This window comes from Argentina silus (assembly GCF_951799395.1).
Source record: "Argentina silus genome assembly, chromosome: X".
Classification (NCBI taxonomy): domain Eukaryota; kingdom Metazoa; phylum Chordata; class Actinopteri; order Argentiniformes; family Argentinidae; genus Argentina; species Argentina silus.
The window spans coordinates 28,197,189-28,215,401 of NC_139653.1; the positions used below are offsets into that span (position 1 = coordinate 28,197,189).

Genomic DNA, 18,213 nt, shown 5'->3' on the forward strand with positions numbered 1-18,213 from the left:
TCCTTCCCAGGGTGAGTGACATTGCAGGGTCAAGCAGTCCTGAGTTCCGCAGTCACCTGGAGTGCAGCCAGAGCCGGGGCTCAGTGCCAAACCCTTTGAGGGGCGGAAGCTGTGGGACCATTCAGGTGCCCTTAACTAAAAGTCTGTCCTAGCCTGAGGGCAGCAGTGTTCACTTTTCAACTAAATATCATCAACCAAGATAATTTTGTTTGTGTGTTGATGCATATTGTTTTAACATTTGTGACCACTGGGGCTTGTTACTTTTTTCTTTTTTTACAATCTTAGCTCATTTGTGTGCAGAAGGTATTGATTATGTGATCAAATGAACATCATTGGTGCGATAGAAAGAAAACTTGCATGTTGCAAGGCCTGACCCCAGTGTCACACAATGCCCCACAATATGCATTTAAGACACAAAGAGTGCTCTATTTAAAACCACAGGCTGTCTTGGGGCCTTCCTAAGGTCAGCTTGAGTGATAGGGTTAGTGGGAAACTGTGGAGCACTTGGCTCTGTAGACGATGGGTAATAATGCCAAACTGTTTCATTGCCAAAATGTAAACCTCATTCTGCACAAGTTATTTTTAACAAGAGAATGCGCAGAATTTGACTTTTGAAATGCAGTGTAAGCCGTTTCTGGAGGTGACCGGGAGATGTAGAAAAAATACCTGATGCAGTGAAGTAAATCTGTACCACAGCATTGCAGCTTGTGAGAAACCACATCACTGTGCGTTGCTACAAGGGTGGGACAATAGCCTTGACGCACCCCTCTTTAATTAATAATCAAAGGATAACTGAAGAGGATTGTATCATGGGAAGGTATTGCAAAGACAGAGAGAATGTTATGTTTAGCAAGATCACTGAACTAGGGAATGAGCCTAATATGAAATCTCCCAGTAATGTACATACTCTGAAAATATTTTAGGGTTAGGAGGAGTTTCTGACAGGAAAGGAGAACTGTTTGGACAGATGTTAGAAAAGGACCCTTGCGTTCAAAGAAAAACACATCTGGAATATGCGAAGGACACCTGCTTTCTACTACGAACTTTATGCGTCAACAGGTAAAGAAAACATTTGTTTAGTTGTAGAGATGACAAGGTGAAGGCTATCTCTTTTATTAGCCTATGCCACACCTTATGATACAGTTCCATTATATATTGCGAAAGGGAAGCATTTTTTCTTCTTTTGGCCCTATAGTCCAACAGTTTGGATTTGAAATGAAACACTTACTATGAGGTCAAAGTAGAGATTCTCAGCTTTAATTCAATTCAGATTAGTTCAGATTAGTTTAGAATTTTATTTTTTATTTTTTTCAACATACTCCCCCTATATCATATAATGTCCAAATTAAGCACTCATGTTTAGTATTTGGTCAACAATCCTTCAATAATTACTTGAAGTCTGCAACCCATTGACCCTACTAGATGCTGGGTACCTTCTGTTGTGAAGCTCTATCAGGTTTGTATTGCAGCCATCTTTAGTTGTTGTTTGTTTTGAGGTCTTTTTGCCTTAAAGGTGCAATATGTAGCTTTTTCCCCTTGAAAATGTCACTAAATAACCATGCAAACCATTACTTATAATGTATTGGCAATCTGTGGCAGTGTGTGCACATGCCAAGACCCTGCCTTTCTGCCTGAATTTGCTTTTCCAAGATGTTCCGGACGTTTCTGGGCGTCTACCACTTGCTATGGGCGTATAACCTTGCATATGTGTGACTGATTGACGACAGGTCTACTGGGAGTTGAGCAACAAATATCCTGTTTGACATTACAGCCTTGTCTAAGTTTTGTTGGGGGAATGAGGGGATTTGTTTTCAACTTTGGGTTTAGCTAATGTGAGTGTCTCCGCTGGCTGGCTCATTTCCATGTTCATGTTTCCATTAACATTTCCAAACTAAATAGCGAACGACTGCATTTCTACCACACAGGTCCTTTGCAGATTTCAAGGTCATGTAACTAAGACATTCGCTGGATTAAAAAAACTTGAAAATCATTGACAGATTCATTGTTTCAGTTAGAAGTAGTTTACATTGAGCAAGGGGAGGGAGAGAGGAGGAGACACTAATCTGAATTGTCTGCAATTAAAATTTCTGTGAAAAGAGGGCGTCCTGCATATGGTGCCATTAAGTCCCCTCTCTAGCTAATTAAATGCATGTTCAATTGGATGTTCTACATGCTAATCCTCCTACAACCGATTCACACATTGTAAAATGTGCCAAAATGTCCAAATGATCAACCCTGATAAAATCTTTCTGATACCTATTAAGCTTTTTGTAACTCCAAAAACTCTCATCCAGTTAACATGGTGGAATGTAGATTTAGGTGAGCATTCTGTGGGCTCCTTTATTACTGCAACTGCAATGGAACTTTCAGGACACTTAAATAAAAACGACATGAAACCTGCAGAACTCAATCTTGTCAACCAGTTCTACCCCAATAAAACCACCTTACACTCTCTTTATCTTAACTTCACAATCCTCTAAGCTTTTCTCATCTCTCTGGTTATCCTACCGTCTGACCATCCTACTCTCATTTCTTTCAACTATCAAGCCATTGTCCTTTCCTCTATCTATCTCTCTCTCTCTCTCTCTCTATCTATCTATCTATCTATCTTTCAACCTTCTCTCATCTATCTGCACCGAATGCTACCCTCTGACCATCTTTTATAATGATGCACTCCCCATCTAATTCCAAACTTCAAATATTCATTAAAAATCACACTGTGGTAAAGTCCGTTTGTACACAGAGGCAGATGCAAGGTCGCGGTAAGGGACTCGCTCCCGTTTATTACAAAACAAAAAACACTGCTTGGGCTTTCCAGCCTCGTCGATACGTCTCTCTCTCTCGGCTTGGGCTTTCCAGCCTCCTCGATAAGTCTCTACTTCTGTGTCGTGCCGCCGTTCCCAGCTCACCTCGCCTTCTCCTAGCTTCGCTACTGAAATGGCAGAAGCACACACATCTTAAACATTCGCCGACGAGACTTCATTTGCAGCAGGTGTGCAACAAAGTCTTGCCGACACAACCCCGGCCACGGTCCTGTAGCTCCCTCTACAGGCCGAACGCTGCATGTCCCCCCACATACCCCCACCGCCCGACACAGGCCGACGACCTACTCCCCCCCCCCTGCACGGGAGAGGAAGTCTGCCACGACCATCTGCGCCCCCGGTCTGTGCACGACGGAAAAGTTGAAGGGCTGCAACGCGAGGTACCACCGGGTGATCCTCGCGTTTACATCCTTCATGCGGTGGAGCCACTGGAGGGGGGCATGGTCGGAATAGAGGGTGAAGGCGCGACCCAGCAGGTAGTAGCGGAGGGTGCCGACCGCCCACTTGATGGCCAGGCACTCCTTCTCCACGGTGCTGTACCGGCCCTCCCTCTCCGACAGCTTGCGGCTCAGGTACAGCACCGGCCGGTCGGCCCCCTCCACATGCTGGGTCAGCACTGCTCCCAGCCCTCTATCCGACGCGTCCGTCTGTAGGGAGAAAGGGAGGTTAAAATCAGGCGCATACAGGACCGTTTCTCCACAAAGAGCCCCCTTAAGGGCCTCGAACGACCCCTGGCACTGGCCCGACCATTGGACCGGATTCGGGGCACCCTTCCGGGTGAGGTCCGTCAAGGGACTGGCCAGCTCTGAAAACCCTGGTACGAACTGCCGGTAATATCCCGCCAGCCCCAGGAAGGCCCTCACCTCCTTCTTTGTCTTGGGCCGGGGAGAGGCGGCGATGGCCGCAGTCTTTTCAATCTGCGGTCGCACCTCCCCCCGTCCCAAGTGGTACCCCAGATACCGGATCTCCCTCCGCCCGATCACGCACTTTTTCGGGTTGGCCGTCAGCCCCGCCTGCCTCAGGGACCGCAGAACAGCAGCCACACTCCGCACATGCTGCGGCCAGGTGTCACTGTGAATGACAATGTCATCTAGGTAGGCCGCAGCATAGGCGGCGTGCGGCCGCAGAATACGGTCCATGAGGCGCTGAAAAGTGGCTGGGGCTCCGAACAACCCGAAAGGGAGCATGGTGAACTGGAATAACCCGAGCGGAGTGGAGAATGCCGTTTTCTCCCGGGACACCGGCGAGAGTGGAATCTGCCAGTATCCCTTCGTCCAATCCAATGTCGTGAAGTACCTGGCCGTACCAAGCCGGTCCAAGAGCTCGTCGACCCGGGGCATCGGATATGCATCGAACTTGGAGACCGCATTAACCCGTCTATAATCCACACAGAACCGTATAGCCCCATCTGGCTTGTTGACAAGCACGATGGGGCTACACCAATCACTTCCGGACCGAACTCCTCTCTCTTCGGAATTACCGTAGCCAGAGCAACCGTGACCACGTCGTTCCATTTTTTTAGGAGATTGACGTGATACACCTGCAAGCTATCCCCCCGGTCCGAGCGTACAACCTCATAATCCACGTCCCCCATGCGACATGTGACCACAAACGGCCCTTGCCACTTCGCGAGTAATTTCGTGCTGGAGGTGGGTAACAGTACGAGCACCTTGTCTCCCGGTGTAAACTCTCGTAGGGTAGTCCCCCTGTCATACAGGCGTTTCTGACGCTCCTGGGCTTGCAGCAAATGCTCACGTGAGATAGCCCCTAGGGCGTGGAGCTTTGTGCGCAAGTCGAGGACGTACTGGATCTCACTCTTACTGTCGCTAGACCCTTCCTCCCAATTTTCTTTAAGCAGGTCTAGGACACCCCGGGGCTTACGCCCGTAGAGTAATTCAAACGGGGAAAACCCGGTGGAAGCTTGGGGAACTTCCCGCACCGCAAACAACAGGGGATCTAGCCATTTATGCCAATTCCTACTATCCTCGTGGACAAACTTCCGGATCATTGACTTCAAGGTCCGATTGAACCGCTCACAAAGGCCGTCAGTGGCCGGGTGGTAAACACTGGTTCGAATCGCCTTGATGTTCAACAAGCCATACAGTTCCTTGAGGGTGCGTGACATAAAATTAGTGCCCTGATCGGTGAGAATCTCTTTCGGGATTCCCACGCGGGAGATGACTTGAAACAATGCTTGCGCTACACTCCTGGCAGAGATATTGCGCAGAGGTATTGCCTCGGGGTATCGGGTGGCGTAATCTATCAAGACCAACACAAATCGATAACCCTGTGTGCTCCGGTCAAATGGCCCGATAATATCCATCGCAATGCGGTCGAACGGGTTCTCGACCAATGGTAAGGGCCGCAAGGGGGCCCGTGGAATGGCCGGGGGATTTACTAACTGACATTCCCGACAGGAAGCGCACCACCTACGCACCTCTGCCCGAATCCCCGGCCAATAAATTCGAGCCATTATACGGTGCAGTGTTTTGTCATACCCTAGATGGCCCGCCATGGGGTTGAAATGAGCCGCCTGGAAGACCATTTCGCGGCGGCTGCGGGGAACCAACAACTGGGTTACTTCCTCCTGACTATGTGAGTCACGACTTACTCAATATAACCTGTCGCTGATAATCGCAAAATAGGGGTGGGCGCGCACCGTGTCTGGCCGTATCAAAGTACCATCAATTGCTATCACTTGGTCAAAGGCTGATCTTAGGGTCTCGTCACGAGACTGCTCGAGGGGGAAGTCGCCTAGCAGCGGATAGTTCGGCGGGGAAGTCTCGGGGTGAGGCGCCCCCGCCGGCTCCGGCTCCCCGGCAGTGTCGCGAGGCGCCGCCTCAGCACAGAGCACATTACACGCCACACACCTCCCTAGCTGTCGTGCACGCATCCCGGTAGCCCTCTTTACCGCTTGAGGAAACCCCTCCCAATCCACACCTAGAATCAGGGGATGCGTGAGGCGTGGGCTAACCGCCGCCTGTACACTATGGTTTTTCCCCTCAAAATGAATTTCGATAGCGACCACCGGATATTCGTGAATGTCCCCATGCACACACCTCACCCGCACCCTCGATGCCTTCAACAATGCCCCCGGCCGAACCAGGCGCTCCTGGATCATGGACTGCATGCAGCCCGAATCCAAGAATGCCTGGTGCGTATCATGTTGTATCCTTACCGGAATACGATACGCCACTCCTGGTCCGGGGGGAGGGCCCGGTATGTCGCCGATGCGGACGACCTGTCCCACGTCCATCGCCTGACACTCGGCCTGCACGTGGCCCGGCCGTCCGCACCGCCAACACACCCCCCCTGTCGCTCGAGGTGCTCCCTGTGGGGCCGGGGTCGGTTCTGGATAGGTGCGCCCCTGCCATCTCAACCTTGGGGCGGGCGCCGGCCTCTCTCCTTCTGCTCCCTCGGCTCCTCCTGGGCGTCGGCCCCCCCCCCCCTGCCGCGGGGCCGGGGTTGGTCGTTGTGGCCCCCGCGGTGGGAGGGAGAGATGGTCCTCGGCCAGTCCCACGGCGGTCTTGAGGTCCTGGGGGCGGTGGTACTGGACCCAGGCGGCGGTACGGGCCGGGAGCCCCGCGAGGAACTGCTCCATTACCACCCGGTTCCCGACCTCCACCGCCGAGTTGTTCTCGGGGTCCAGCCACCGCCATGCGCTGTCCCCCAGCCGCTGGGCGTAGGCGAAGGGCCGGCACCCCTCCTCCATTGTCATGGCCCGGAACCGGCGCCGGTGTTCCTCCGGTGTCAGGCCCAGGCGGTCCCGAATCGCCCGGGCCAGGGACGTGGCCGCCGGCAAACTGTGGGCCGCGAGCTGCGCCTCCCCTGACAGGAGGGGCAGCAGATGGTAGGCCCACTCTCGGTCCGGCCACCCCGAGATCCTTGCCGTCCCCTCGAACACCGCGAGGAACGCCTCTGGGTCGTCCAGGTCCCCCATCTTCTGTAGCTGGACCTTGGGGGGACCTGGTGCCGCTCCGGTCCCCGGCGCCGGCCCGCCGACCCTGGTGAAGTCCTGGAGGAGGGCACTGTCCGCGATCCTCGCCGCCGTTAGTTCCTCCAGCGTTGCCTGCTGGGTCTGCTGCAGGGCCATCTGCTGCTCGAGGACAAGCGCTATCCTCGACATCGCCGCTGCTAGCGCCTCCATTCCGCCTTCCCTCTGTGTCCCAGGTTGGGCGCCAAATGTGGTAAAGTCCGTTTGTACACAGAGGCAGACGCAAGGTCGCGGTAAGGGACTCGCTCCCGTTTATTACAAAACAAAAAGATCAACACTGCTTGGGCTTTCCAGCCTCGTCGATACGTCTCTCTCTCTCGGCTTGGGCTTTCCAGCCTCCTCGATAAGTCTCTACTTCTGTGTCGTGCCGCCGTTCCCAGCTCACCTCGCCTTCTCCTAGCTTCGCTACTGAAATGGCAGAAGCACACACATCTTAAACATTCGCCGACGAGACTTCATTTGCAGCAGGTGTGCAACAAAGTCTCGCCGACACAACCCCGGCCACGGTCCTGTAGCTCCCTCTACAGGCCGAACGCTGCATGTCCCCCCACACACACATTTACCATTTTCAATGTTCCTCAACCATCAATACAACTTTCATACACTGCAACATATTAGAAAATCTGAAGTAAGTTCCCTCATATTTTATCCAAAAACTGATGTTACAGCAAAATTGTACTCCACGAAAACTACTGGACACATGTTACAAAAATCGGTGTGCATAATCTCCAGATGCTAGATATTGAAAGTTGTATGGATCATACCTTTATCTTTTAACTGTGACCACACATTGAGTGGAGATATGCATGATACAATGACAATTGCATGTCTTGCCCATTGTTATTTCAATCAACATGAAAAAAATCTGGTAACTGTAAAAATGTTCATAACAATATCTCAAACAGTTACTACTTAAGAGGCCAATCCCTCTGTAGTAGTGGCAGAAATGACAACCACTGACCAATAGGTGGCAATGTAGGAAGTATATATTCTCCCATACATCTTTGTTCTTGCATAGTTTTCGAGCCTAATATGGGAACATTTTATAAGTCCTGGAAGTCTTATTATGGTAGTTGGAAAAGTTTAGATAGAGACAGTAAGACAGACAGATAGACACATACATACATACATGCATGCATACATACATACATACATACATAGATGGGACAAATACAACAAGACAATAGATAATTGGCTATGATTGGTTGTTAGTGTTGGAGTTCAGGAGCTGTGGATTGGGATCCAGATCCCTTGTGTGTTCTGTGTGTCCTCCTGTGCTTGCATGTGATCTGCAGTAAACCAGGAATATGACTCCAAGGGCCGGTTACACAGACAAGGCTTAAGCCTAGTCCTAGACTAAAAAGCATCCTCTCATTTGCCATTGAAATTGTGAATTAGTCCAGGACTCAGCTTGTCTTGTCTGTGAAACCGGCCCTAAATCAACCAGCCTGTTGTATTAATGGTTTAGGATAGGATGCTGTTAGGAGCTCAGTGACATAGTCTGCACCGATCCAGGAGAGAGCCACAACGCACTCTCGTTACTCCTGCAAAATCTTCACTGCAGCTTCTTTACCGAAATTATGAAATAGGTACTGAACCATATAGAGAATATGACTGTATAACATACTACTGTATGTATGCGTGTGTTAGAGAGAGATAGGAGAGTTAGGATGAGAGGGTGTAGATACAGACGAGAGAAAGGAGGGGGTGAGAGAGAAGCAGGAGAGTTAGGAAGAGGGAGTGTGAGAGAATGACGAGAAATGGGGGGACAGTGTGTAGAATACAGTCCTATAGAAGGCATAACGTAAGCAGCTTGGACCCCAATATTCGCTGCTCGCAGCTATATTTAGTATTAATATTATTCTGCCTGCTATTCCTCATACAGCTTTTAATCTATGTACACTAATTCAATTTAACAACGTGCAGAGATGTCTAACTTGAGTTCCTTGTATTCAACTTTTTGAAACTTGTTATATATATATTTTTATTTTTTATTTTTTTAATATTCAGCTTTTTGTAACAAACCCCCCCCCCAAAAACAGAATATTGAGAGGCCAACATTCTGAGAGCCCCTTTGTTACTGCAACTGCCATAGAACATTCAGAACTATCTATCTATCTATCTATCTATCTATCTATCTATCTATCTATCTATCTATCTATCTATCTATCTATCTATCTATCTATCTATCTATCAGTGTAGACTGACTTCACTCTGAACTTCTATTCCGATTTTTTAATACTATTTACACTTTTTCAGCTTTACTCGAATTTGCATGAAATGTAAGCCTATACTGCTGCATGCACAGCCTAAACCACTTGATCTTCAAGTCAACCTTTAAATGCCCAGAGTTGTGTAACTTGAGTTGCTTGAAATCGTTTTCATACCATTTATACTTTTAGAGCTGTACTCGAATTTACCTGAAATCCTTTTCATTTATATGGCCATTCGCTCTGAATGGGTCATTTACTGACTATTATAGTCATACTTTTAAACATGAAGCACATCTCTCTATCTATCCATCAATTGGACTACCTGTATTCCAAACCACATTTTAACTTTATCAACTACAAAAATAAGACTTTGCAAGCCCACAAAGTTTCTTCAAGAACTTCTTTTTCTAGTTCATTATGGCGCTGCCGTCAGACAAGTGAGCCAGTTCCAGTGGCAGCCTTACAAGCTCAAGCCATACCCCCCCCCCCCCACACACACACACACACACCATATTTCACATATGACATGCTGTGGATTTTGAGCAGTTCTTTTCTCTGAAGGCTCTTTTAGGTCCTGTACTTTTTAGCAAAAAAATCTTGTTTTTGTGGCTAACTAGTGGTTTGCACCTTGCAGTGTAGCCTCTGTAGTTCTGCTGGTGAAGTCTTCTGCAGATGGTAGTATGTGATACACCTGATTTAACAGAAACACCTTAATGATGCATCTTGCCATACAGATGTGGCAAAATTACATTGATTGGCCCAATTTTGACGAAACTTGGGTAAATGAGGCGTCTTGCAATAGAGATTGCTTAGGAGTTTTGAGGTGACATCGATTCATCTTGTGATGGTGCTGCTAAAGTGATAGTTAGCATTTATCATTAAAAACATCTTAATAGGGTGCAAAGGGGAGAGCGCACCTCAGACCACACCTTTTTAACTGTTTTCCAATAATACTGTCAAGTCCTTGGAAATCAATCAAATAAGCACTACAAGCTCCAGTAACTTTCCAGGCTACCTCAATCCGTGGACTGCCTTTAAATAAACGCATGGTTGTAAGAAGCAAGGCGTACAATGAATCAAATAAGCACTAGTAACTTTACAGTCAAAGATTTGAATAATTGTCACTAATTCACTCAAGTAGACCATGCTACATAATTTGTGGGGGGCAACATGTCTACTGTAGACTTGTTTCTAAATAGTGCAACATTGAATTGATGCTGAAAATGTCTACTTTGACCTCATAGTAATGGCTTCATTTCAAATCCAAGCTGTTGGAGTAACAGCCCAAAGAGGAAAAAAAACATTATTTCCCCAATACTAATGGATGGCACTGTATGTATGCACATGTATGTATATAGCCTATAGCATTACGTTAAAATGTCCTTAGCCTCTCGGTTGAGGCCTCTCGGGGAGAGAAACCTACAACAGCATGAGCATATTTGATCGTCTTTGAAAACACATTTTTTCTAATGATTATGACATCGACAATAGCTTGGAGACTTGTTTCTGTGAAGACTGTGACCTTTCCCCCTCACAGCTCAGGTGAGAAATGTGTGCAGTTTGAGACCATGTGAAAAAGAGCCGAGGTTGAGTCAAAATTGTGGTTCTAAAACTGGGCGGTGCTCTCACAGCCCCACCACCCGATCGTGTACGACACCTGATCAGCCAAACGCCATGGATTTAACAAAGTACACCAAAGTAAGTGACTATACACGCTACATAGAAAATGCGATGCAATAACCAAGGACTGAGTGCAAAAGTAAGAGGTTATTAGTGGTATCCTAAGAAATATTCCAGATAGAAAAAAAACACGGGGAAAAGGCTACAGTGAATATTTTAGGAGAGGGGAACTGCAACTTGACTGTGGGGACAGCCAGGAGAGGAAACTCCGTTAACACCTGAGTAAGTCGCTGTCCTTTGACAACATGCAACCCATAAGAAGAAACATGTGCTCTCAACATTGAATGTTGTTCTATTGAAAACTGTTAATGAAATACGACAGGTTTCAATGGAGCATAGGGAGCCGAAGTTACTGAATTCACCGAGGGACTTCATGCTGGGTTTCCAAATGCGCGCGACTCGTACGGGAGTGTTATCTCTAGTGTTGCTGGTGTTGGGTAGGGTCGGCGGTTTCCCAACGTGGAGGACGGATACAGTAAGTTCACGACCCATTGTAAATGCTCATGTATGTGTTGATCCCAGATGTTGTAGGCACCTTTTGTACTCGTGCAAGCTTTTTTTTTTTCTTTTTCTTCTTCTTCTTCTTCTTCCTCTTCTTATTTTTACTATTATTATTTACCTGATGTATTAAATGGAGTCTGGGATATGGGGATTTAAAGAAAACAGAGTTGTTAAGTTGTGGAAGGTTAAAAGGGGAGGGGGGGGTGGTACTGTTCTGTTCACATATGGGTGACATATTTCAGTAGAGAGAGATGGATCGAGAGAGAATGTCAAGGGGGGGCAGGATGAGAGCACTGGGCCGAGGGTTACACATCTGTGTAGAATTACATTCATTAGGTTTTGGTTCCCTGTTCATGCCACGTGTGTGTGTTCTTTTTTCTATCGGTGGCTGAGGCCACTCATGCTCTGTTGAGACTTGGAGCCTGAGTATTAGGATTTAGTGGGGCTGTACTGCGCTCTGTAAATCCTTTCTCCTACTCTATTTACAACTCTCACCTTTCTGTCATCATTGAAAATCTTGCCATGTCTATGTAATGTTCAGTTGTTATAGTTCCCAATTGCTGTACCATCCTTCACATACTGCTTCCTCTATACTGCCTTATGCTGCATGCATTGGATTCTTTAGATTTCCTCTCATTTCTCTCATTTCTCTCTCTTTCCAGCAGGCTGGTGTGCCATGGTCCTATATGGAGCCTTTTAGCACTGTGCAACGTCTGTCAGAAGTGACTTTGAGCCGATCCAAACGCTACGCCATCAACCCACTGGGCCACAAGTGGGAGCACTTTAACCTTACCTACAAGTGAGGAGATGGGGAGGAGAGGAATAGAGAGGTCTACTTTTTAGGGATATTTAAGAATTACTCCTAAGAGTCATGTTAAGGGATGGCTTGGTATAGACATATTGTCTCTGAAAGTTTGCAGTGAAATTTATAGAAGACATGGAGTTGCAGAATTAAATGAATCTATTCCAACTTTGCATGATGCCTTCCTGTCTAGACTGGTGCCTGTCTATCTGTCTATCTGTCGTTTCATTTCCATTTGCCTTTGTCAGGATCACAAAGTTTCCCAACACTCTGAACAAAGATGACACTCGTAAATCTATCAGCATTGCATTCACCAAGTGGAGTGATGTGTCCCCTCTCTCCTTCACTGAAATCACAAACCCCAACAAGAGTGCTGACATCATCATTGGTGAGACAGATCAGTGACAAAACCGATAAAGGGATAACAAGTATGGATAATAATAATTTTGCTAAATGGAAGGTTTTGATCAATCCTTGCATTAAGTGTGTGTGTGTTTTCAGGTTTCTACACCTTTAACCACACAGACTGCTGGTGGTCTCCACTGCACCCCTGCTTTGATGGGCTGAATGGGGAATTGGCCCATGCCTTTCTGCCCCCCCGAGGGGAAATCCACTTTGACAATCATGAATTCTGGATTCTAGGAAAGTCCCGCTTCAGCTGGAAACAAGGTACAGTATCGCTGTAGTGACCTCTCTTCTTGTTTCAGTTAAAAACTCATTTTTTGATTTCCAAAAGCATTCACAAGCCGTTAATTATGTGGATAATCATGGTTAATGTGGCTCTGTTAATGTGTATCTGTCTCTATGTCTCTAACACCCTTGTTGTAAATTATAGGTTTGTGTTCATGTGTTATTGTGCATTTTCCCTAGGTGTGTGGTTGAATGACCTGGTTCAGGTTGCGGCTCATGAGATTGGCCATGCTCTTGGCCTGTGGCATTCCCGTGACCCCCAAGCCTTGATGCACCCTAACGCCACCTACACAGGCCAGCGGAATATCGCTCAGGATGACGTCTGGGGCATACAGCGCCTTTATGGTAAGCATCAGAGATCAGTCATGTATCAGTCATTTGGATAAAAGCGTCTGCTAAATGTAAAAAAAAAAATAAGAAAGAAAAGTAAATTGGTGTATCTATTAATTAAAAAAATGTACCTGTCTGATGGAATTTCAATAAGTACACATAGCTTCAACAATTTGCCTAATGCATGTGTTGTATTTCAGGTTGCATGGATAAGAGGCGTGTGTGTGTTCCATGGGCTCGCCTTGGCTTCTGTGAGAGGAGGAAGAGCTTTATGAAGAAAAACTGTCCCCGTCGCTGTGACCTATGCTATGGTTAGACTGATAGGAATAATGTGGAAAATCTGCTTGCCTGATATTTGAGTTGTATCTTTCCAGTTATTGTTGGTATCTCTCCATACACTAACTATGTGTCTGGAGCGATACCTATGTTATGCACTAGCTCAGTAATTCCCTGCACTAAAGGTTTCAGGGGTACTTAGTAGATTTTAGGCATTATTAATGAAACTGAACAAAATGATATGCGGACACCAACGACCTGAGAGTGACTAACTTTTTCTGATAAACGTACTGTAATACAGAAAATACAACATGTTTTTTTTTTCTTCAAATGGGGGCGCAAATTTAATTCAGTGTGAAATGGGGTGCTCCGGGTGAAAAAGGTTGGGAACCTAAGGTATTGGAAATGTGACTATTCAGGCTTTAACCTGGCCCACTGAACCACCGTACTGCACTTGTGCTTTATTCTTAAATTACTTTAACTCTAATCAAGGGATCCTGCTTATCTAACTGTCCTGGTATGTAATTCACTTCATGTAGAACCTCTGGAGGCAGTTACCACACCAACTCCACCTCCTGCCAATGTCAAGATCAAGATGGTTCCTCGTGGCAAGGTTGTGGGCTTCCGCTGTGGGACAAAAAATCCTAGATCGCCTCCTAAAGTCAGGTGGGAGACTTGCGCCATTCTTTTGTGCATCATTACCAGATCTTGAACAAAATAGTATTTGAATTACTTTCAAGGTTCTCTCAAAAGTGTAATTGGAGATGTTCATTTGAAAATGTGAATAGTTATAATGGAATGTATTTGGAAATACTTTGTGAAATAAATTGTGTAGTAGATAAGCAAAAAAAAAAAAAAAGACCACAAGCAGGAAAATTGGCATATTTGTACATTTCTCTTGCTGAACAAAATCTGATATAGTGCCAATTTAGCCCGACCCTGTAGGAGCCTTTAGGGACACCTGGAGGTCATTGACTTTAAACTCTGACAGTTTAAAAAGTATATAGTTGATCAAAAAGCTGAATCCCATTAAATTTAAGCAAGGTGGATGTAACATTTATAGTAAGTTTGGAGTGTCTAGGCTAAAAGTTGAAAGAGCAGTATTACTTTAAATTTTCCAGTACCATAGAAATCTTATGGGGTCAATAGAAACCCATGTTAATTCATGCAAAATGCTTATAGATTACAGATGTCAGCAAAATACTGCATCCATACAACTTAAGTGATGTCGGCCTAAACATTTAAAAATAGAATTAGAAGGGTCTAGCTTAAAACATGAAAGAGCAGTAGCGTTTTAAAGTTTACCAAAGCGAATGTATGGCCGGCATTGAAAACCAATGCATTCTTTAAACACGTAGAGCGTAAAAAGTATAAAAGTTTGCAAAAAGCTGTATTCATGACAGTTAAGTTAGGCTAGTCTGAACATATTACATAGTAAAGGTAGTTTGGTGTTTCTAGCGTATATGGTTAAAGATCAGTAGAGCTTTAAATATGCCATTGTAAGTCAATTGCCATTGTAAGTCTTTGGGATATGACATGTAGGTGGCACTACTCGCTCCCATGAGGCCCGGCTGAAATGGCACTACTTCAGTTTATAGTTGAAATATTTGAAAGGATTTAGAATAAGCTATTTGGAAATAGTTTTCCTATATACTACACAGTTGCTACATTTTTTTTCACAATCAACAATGTTTGTTGGTCTTATTTCACATTTGAATAACATCATACTATTTATACTATGTATGCATCGTTGTATCAAAAAACTAGAGATGTTACATTATTAACCTAGATATCAAACTAAACAAGTTTGATATCAAACTGAATATATAGTAATTAAGATTAGTACATTTGATATTCCTATGCCTTCTAAAACTTGTTATCCACTTTTTCACTAAAGGATATTTTCACACTTCCTTTTTAGTAAATGTTTGTGAATTCAGAGTGGTTCACCAACATTTTCATGTATATGTGAATGCTCCAAATAAAGCCAGGGTATTTGCACATTTGACGTATTTTCAGACATAGTCCTCAATTTGGTTCTTTTAAAGAGTATTTTCACACGTCCCTCTCAGGCAATTTTTGTTGAACTTACCACTCCCCCCAAATGTTCAGGGTATTTTCACATATAATCTCTTTTAACAGAATGTGAATATTTTCTTGCTGGTTCATTTCAGCAATAATGAGGTCTCAGTCCTGCTTTCACAGTGCCATCTTTCATTGGAACTCAGGCCAATTAACTGCTTTGCACCTTCGGTTAGGTAATTGCACATTGATTGAGCATGTCACATGTATAGAAAGCACAGAGGGCCAAGAGCGTCATGCCAGGGCTTTGCGCTCACATTGCACCCAAAAAAAACGAACCGAAAGTGAAGCATAAAGTGAACCGAATGGTCTCCCGAGATGGTCTCAGTTTTGTTCACTTGAGTTGATTTGGAGCATTCACATATGCATGAACATTTTGGCGAACAGCTCTGAGTTCCCGAAATTGGCTGAAAGGGACCATGTATGAAAATACCCTAAGTTCAGTTCTTTTAAGAAGGGCTATATGTGAAAATACCCTGAAAATGTGGGCAAACCTCTCTGAGTTCGCTCTTCCATACTGTACATAGTGTAGCGAATGGCAGGGTAGAGTAGCTTGCCCTAAGCAGGGATTGTCTCACAACCTTCCTCTTGCCATCCAGCCGCGCTAGCTACTGCCCCAAGAGCATTAACTTAGCAGAGATGCTAACAGGTGTTATAGGGTTGTTAGAATGCATACATACAGACATGCATAAATAATATGCATACTTTGATACATTATTTGAATCCACTGTAATGTATATTTTCATTAAGGATTTTCACTGTGAGATGTAAGATTTCATAGTACATCATACCGTAAACTAACCATTAGTGGCTCGGCTAATATTGGAGACAGGCATTTGTTGGAGACTTGGCACTTGTTGGTAGTTTTATGGTACTGTAAGGCTTTAAGGCTTTTAAAATAGATGACTCAGCACTATATTAAGGGAGTTGAAATTACTGCTGTTGTTATAGCTTACTTTGTAGACTATTCCACCATATCTTAATTTCTTGTATCTGCTGTCTTTCCATGTTAATCCCTGTCCTGGTCCAGCTGGTACAAGGATGGTGAGCAGCTCCTGACCTCGGTCCCTGGCTACATCATCATGAAGGACCGCGATCTTCGCATCGTAGCCAATGAGTTCAACGAGGGTACATACACCTGTCGAGTTCATCGGCTTGGCAATGTTGTTTCCGCTAATTCCTGGGCCATCCGCCTAAAACCTGAGCAGTCCTCTAACAGCTGACTTGATCAACATTCAGTGGAGCAAGTGAGGGGTAGAATTAGTGCTTGGAAGGAGAGAGGCATGTATTTCACCATCCAGAATTGCTAAATCCTAACCACAGTGAAATACAGATAGCACATATGCTGACCTCTATGGTCTTATTGGTTTTTGATTCAGATCTTGAATGGAACTTCAACGAAGCCATCAGACCAAAGGGCTATTCTTGTTCACCATTTAAATGTGATTACATTGTCAGTTAACAAATATACTGTTATTATATAGATTGATCACTGATACAGTGTCAGTAAACAGGTTTGAATGTCCAGAGCAGTAGGGTTAATATCTCTTCATTTTATTTGAACCTATTCATCATGGTTCAACAATTTGTACATTAGGGGGCAATTGCAGCGTCTCCGAGCATTTAGACAGCTTTAGACAGCTTCAGAATGTGTTTGCCAAAAATGGTACATTTACTGGTTTACACTGCAGCTATGAGTGAGTAAATCATGATTGCGGTTCAAATCAATCATGTGATTATCTAACCTTGCTTTAGAAGGCCAGTTGAGTCTAACCAATCTGGTTGGTTGTTCTAGGTGTGATCTTTACTGTTGAATTTAATACATAATTTGTACTGAAAGTGGCGTATATTCCTCAATGAAATAGCTCTCTCTCTACTCCTGACATGGAGAATCCAATTCACTCGCAATTTGCATGAATAAATTGCAACTGAGTTCAAGGTCAATCATAACGGTGCTCAACCACAGGTACAGAGGACACAGCAATCACATTTACATAGCTGTCAGTTTGGTTTTGACAGCAAAACTATGCTAAAATAGCTTACACAGCAATAGCCCCTAGATTTTGAGAGGATTGAAAAGATCTAGATATGGTGCTGTTTATATTTAGGGTTTAGGCCTACATAGTTGACTATTGGCAGTATTCAAATATGAGAGCCACACACTTGTATTTCCTCTCAGCCCACCATTGATATGGTCCCAAAATATCATTAGGCCTATTGGCACATACAAACCTGAAATATCTGAGTAGCAAACTCAGATTTACTTCCTGGAATAGTCTCAAAGTGATGCCAGTTCCAGTAAATGTAAATTGTACTAGGATATCTACATATGGGGTTCTGTTGTGCAAAAATAATTATATTTTGGGACCATCAATGGTGGGCACAAAAAAAATTTTTTTTAGTCAAATTCTGCTTTAACTCAAATTTGATTGATTCACACATAATTCAGAGTTAAATGTGTGGAAAATTAAAACGTTAACTCCTATGTCAATAAAGACTCCGTTGTATATTAAAGTTATTTTACGTCAAACATGTATGTATTTCTTTAATATTATCACAATTGAATATCGTAAACAGGATGACAAGCCAACTGTATTACAGATATTTCCACAAACAAGACATGAGAAACACTTAATTTGCAAAAGACAACAGGAGGGACATCTTTTTGTCAAGAGTTTAACACATTTCTGTTAAGGTAACAGGCACAAATAGAGGCAGTCACACAATAATGCTGCAAGTATTAGTTCACATACTCTGGGAGTATTAGTTCACATACTCTGGGAGTATTAGTTCACATACTCTGGGAGTATTAGTTCACATACT

The 18,213-nt window shown here is 44.7% G+C and overlaps 1 protein-coding gene across 2 annotated transcripts; it reads left to right on the top strand.

Annotated features, from left to right (window-relative positions):
- Nucleotides 1-11,122: 11,122 nt before the first annotated feature.
- Nucleotides 11,123-17,889, top strand: mmp23bb (matrix metallopeptidase 23bb). 2 transcript variants are annotated; one of them, XM_083695001.1, is made up of 8 exons: nt 11,123-11,184; nt 11,873-12,009; nt 12,261-12,400; nt 12,514-12,681; nt 12,883-13,047; nt 13,233-13,343; nt 13,848-13,974; nt 16,421-17,889. In XM_083695001.1, the coding sequence occupies exons 2-8, from the start codon at nt 11,897-11,899 to the stop codon at nt 16,611-16,613; spliced, it is 1,017 nt and encodes a 338-aa protein (XP_083551127.1). In that variant the 5' UTR covers nt 11,123-11,184; nt 11,873-11,896; the 3' UTR covers nt 16,614-17,889. The 2 variants fall into 2 exon arrangements, with proteins under 2 accessions (XP_083551127.1, XP_083551128.1); XM_083695002.1 differs by having other exon boundaries at nt 12,538-12,681.
- The last annotated feature ends 324 nt before the right edge of the window (nt 17,890-18,213 follow it).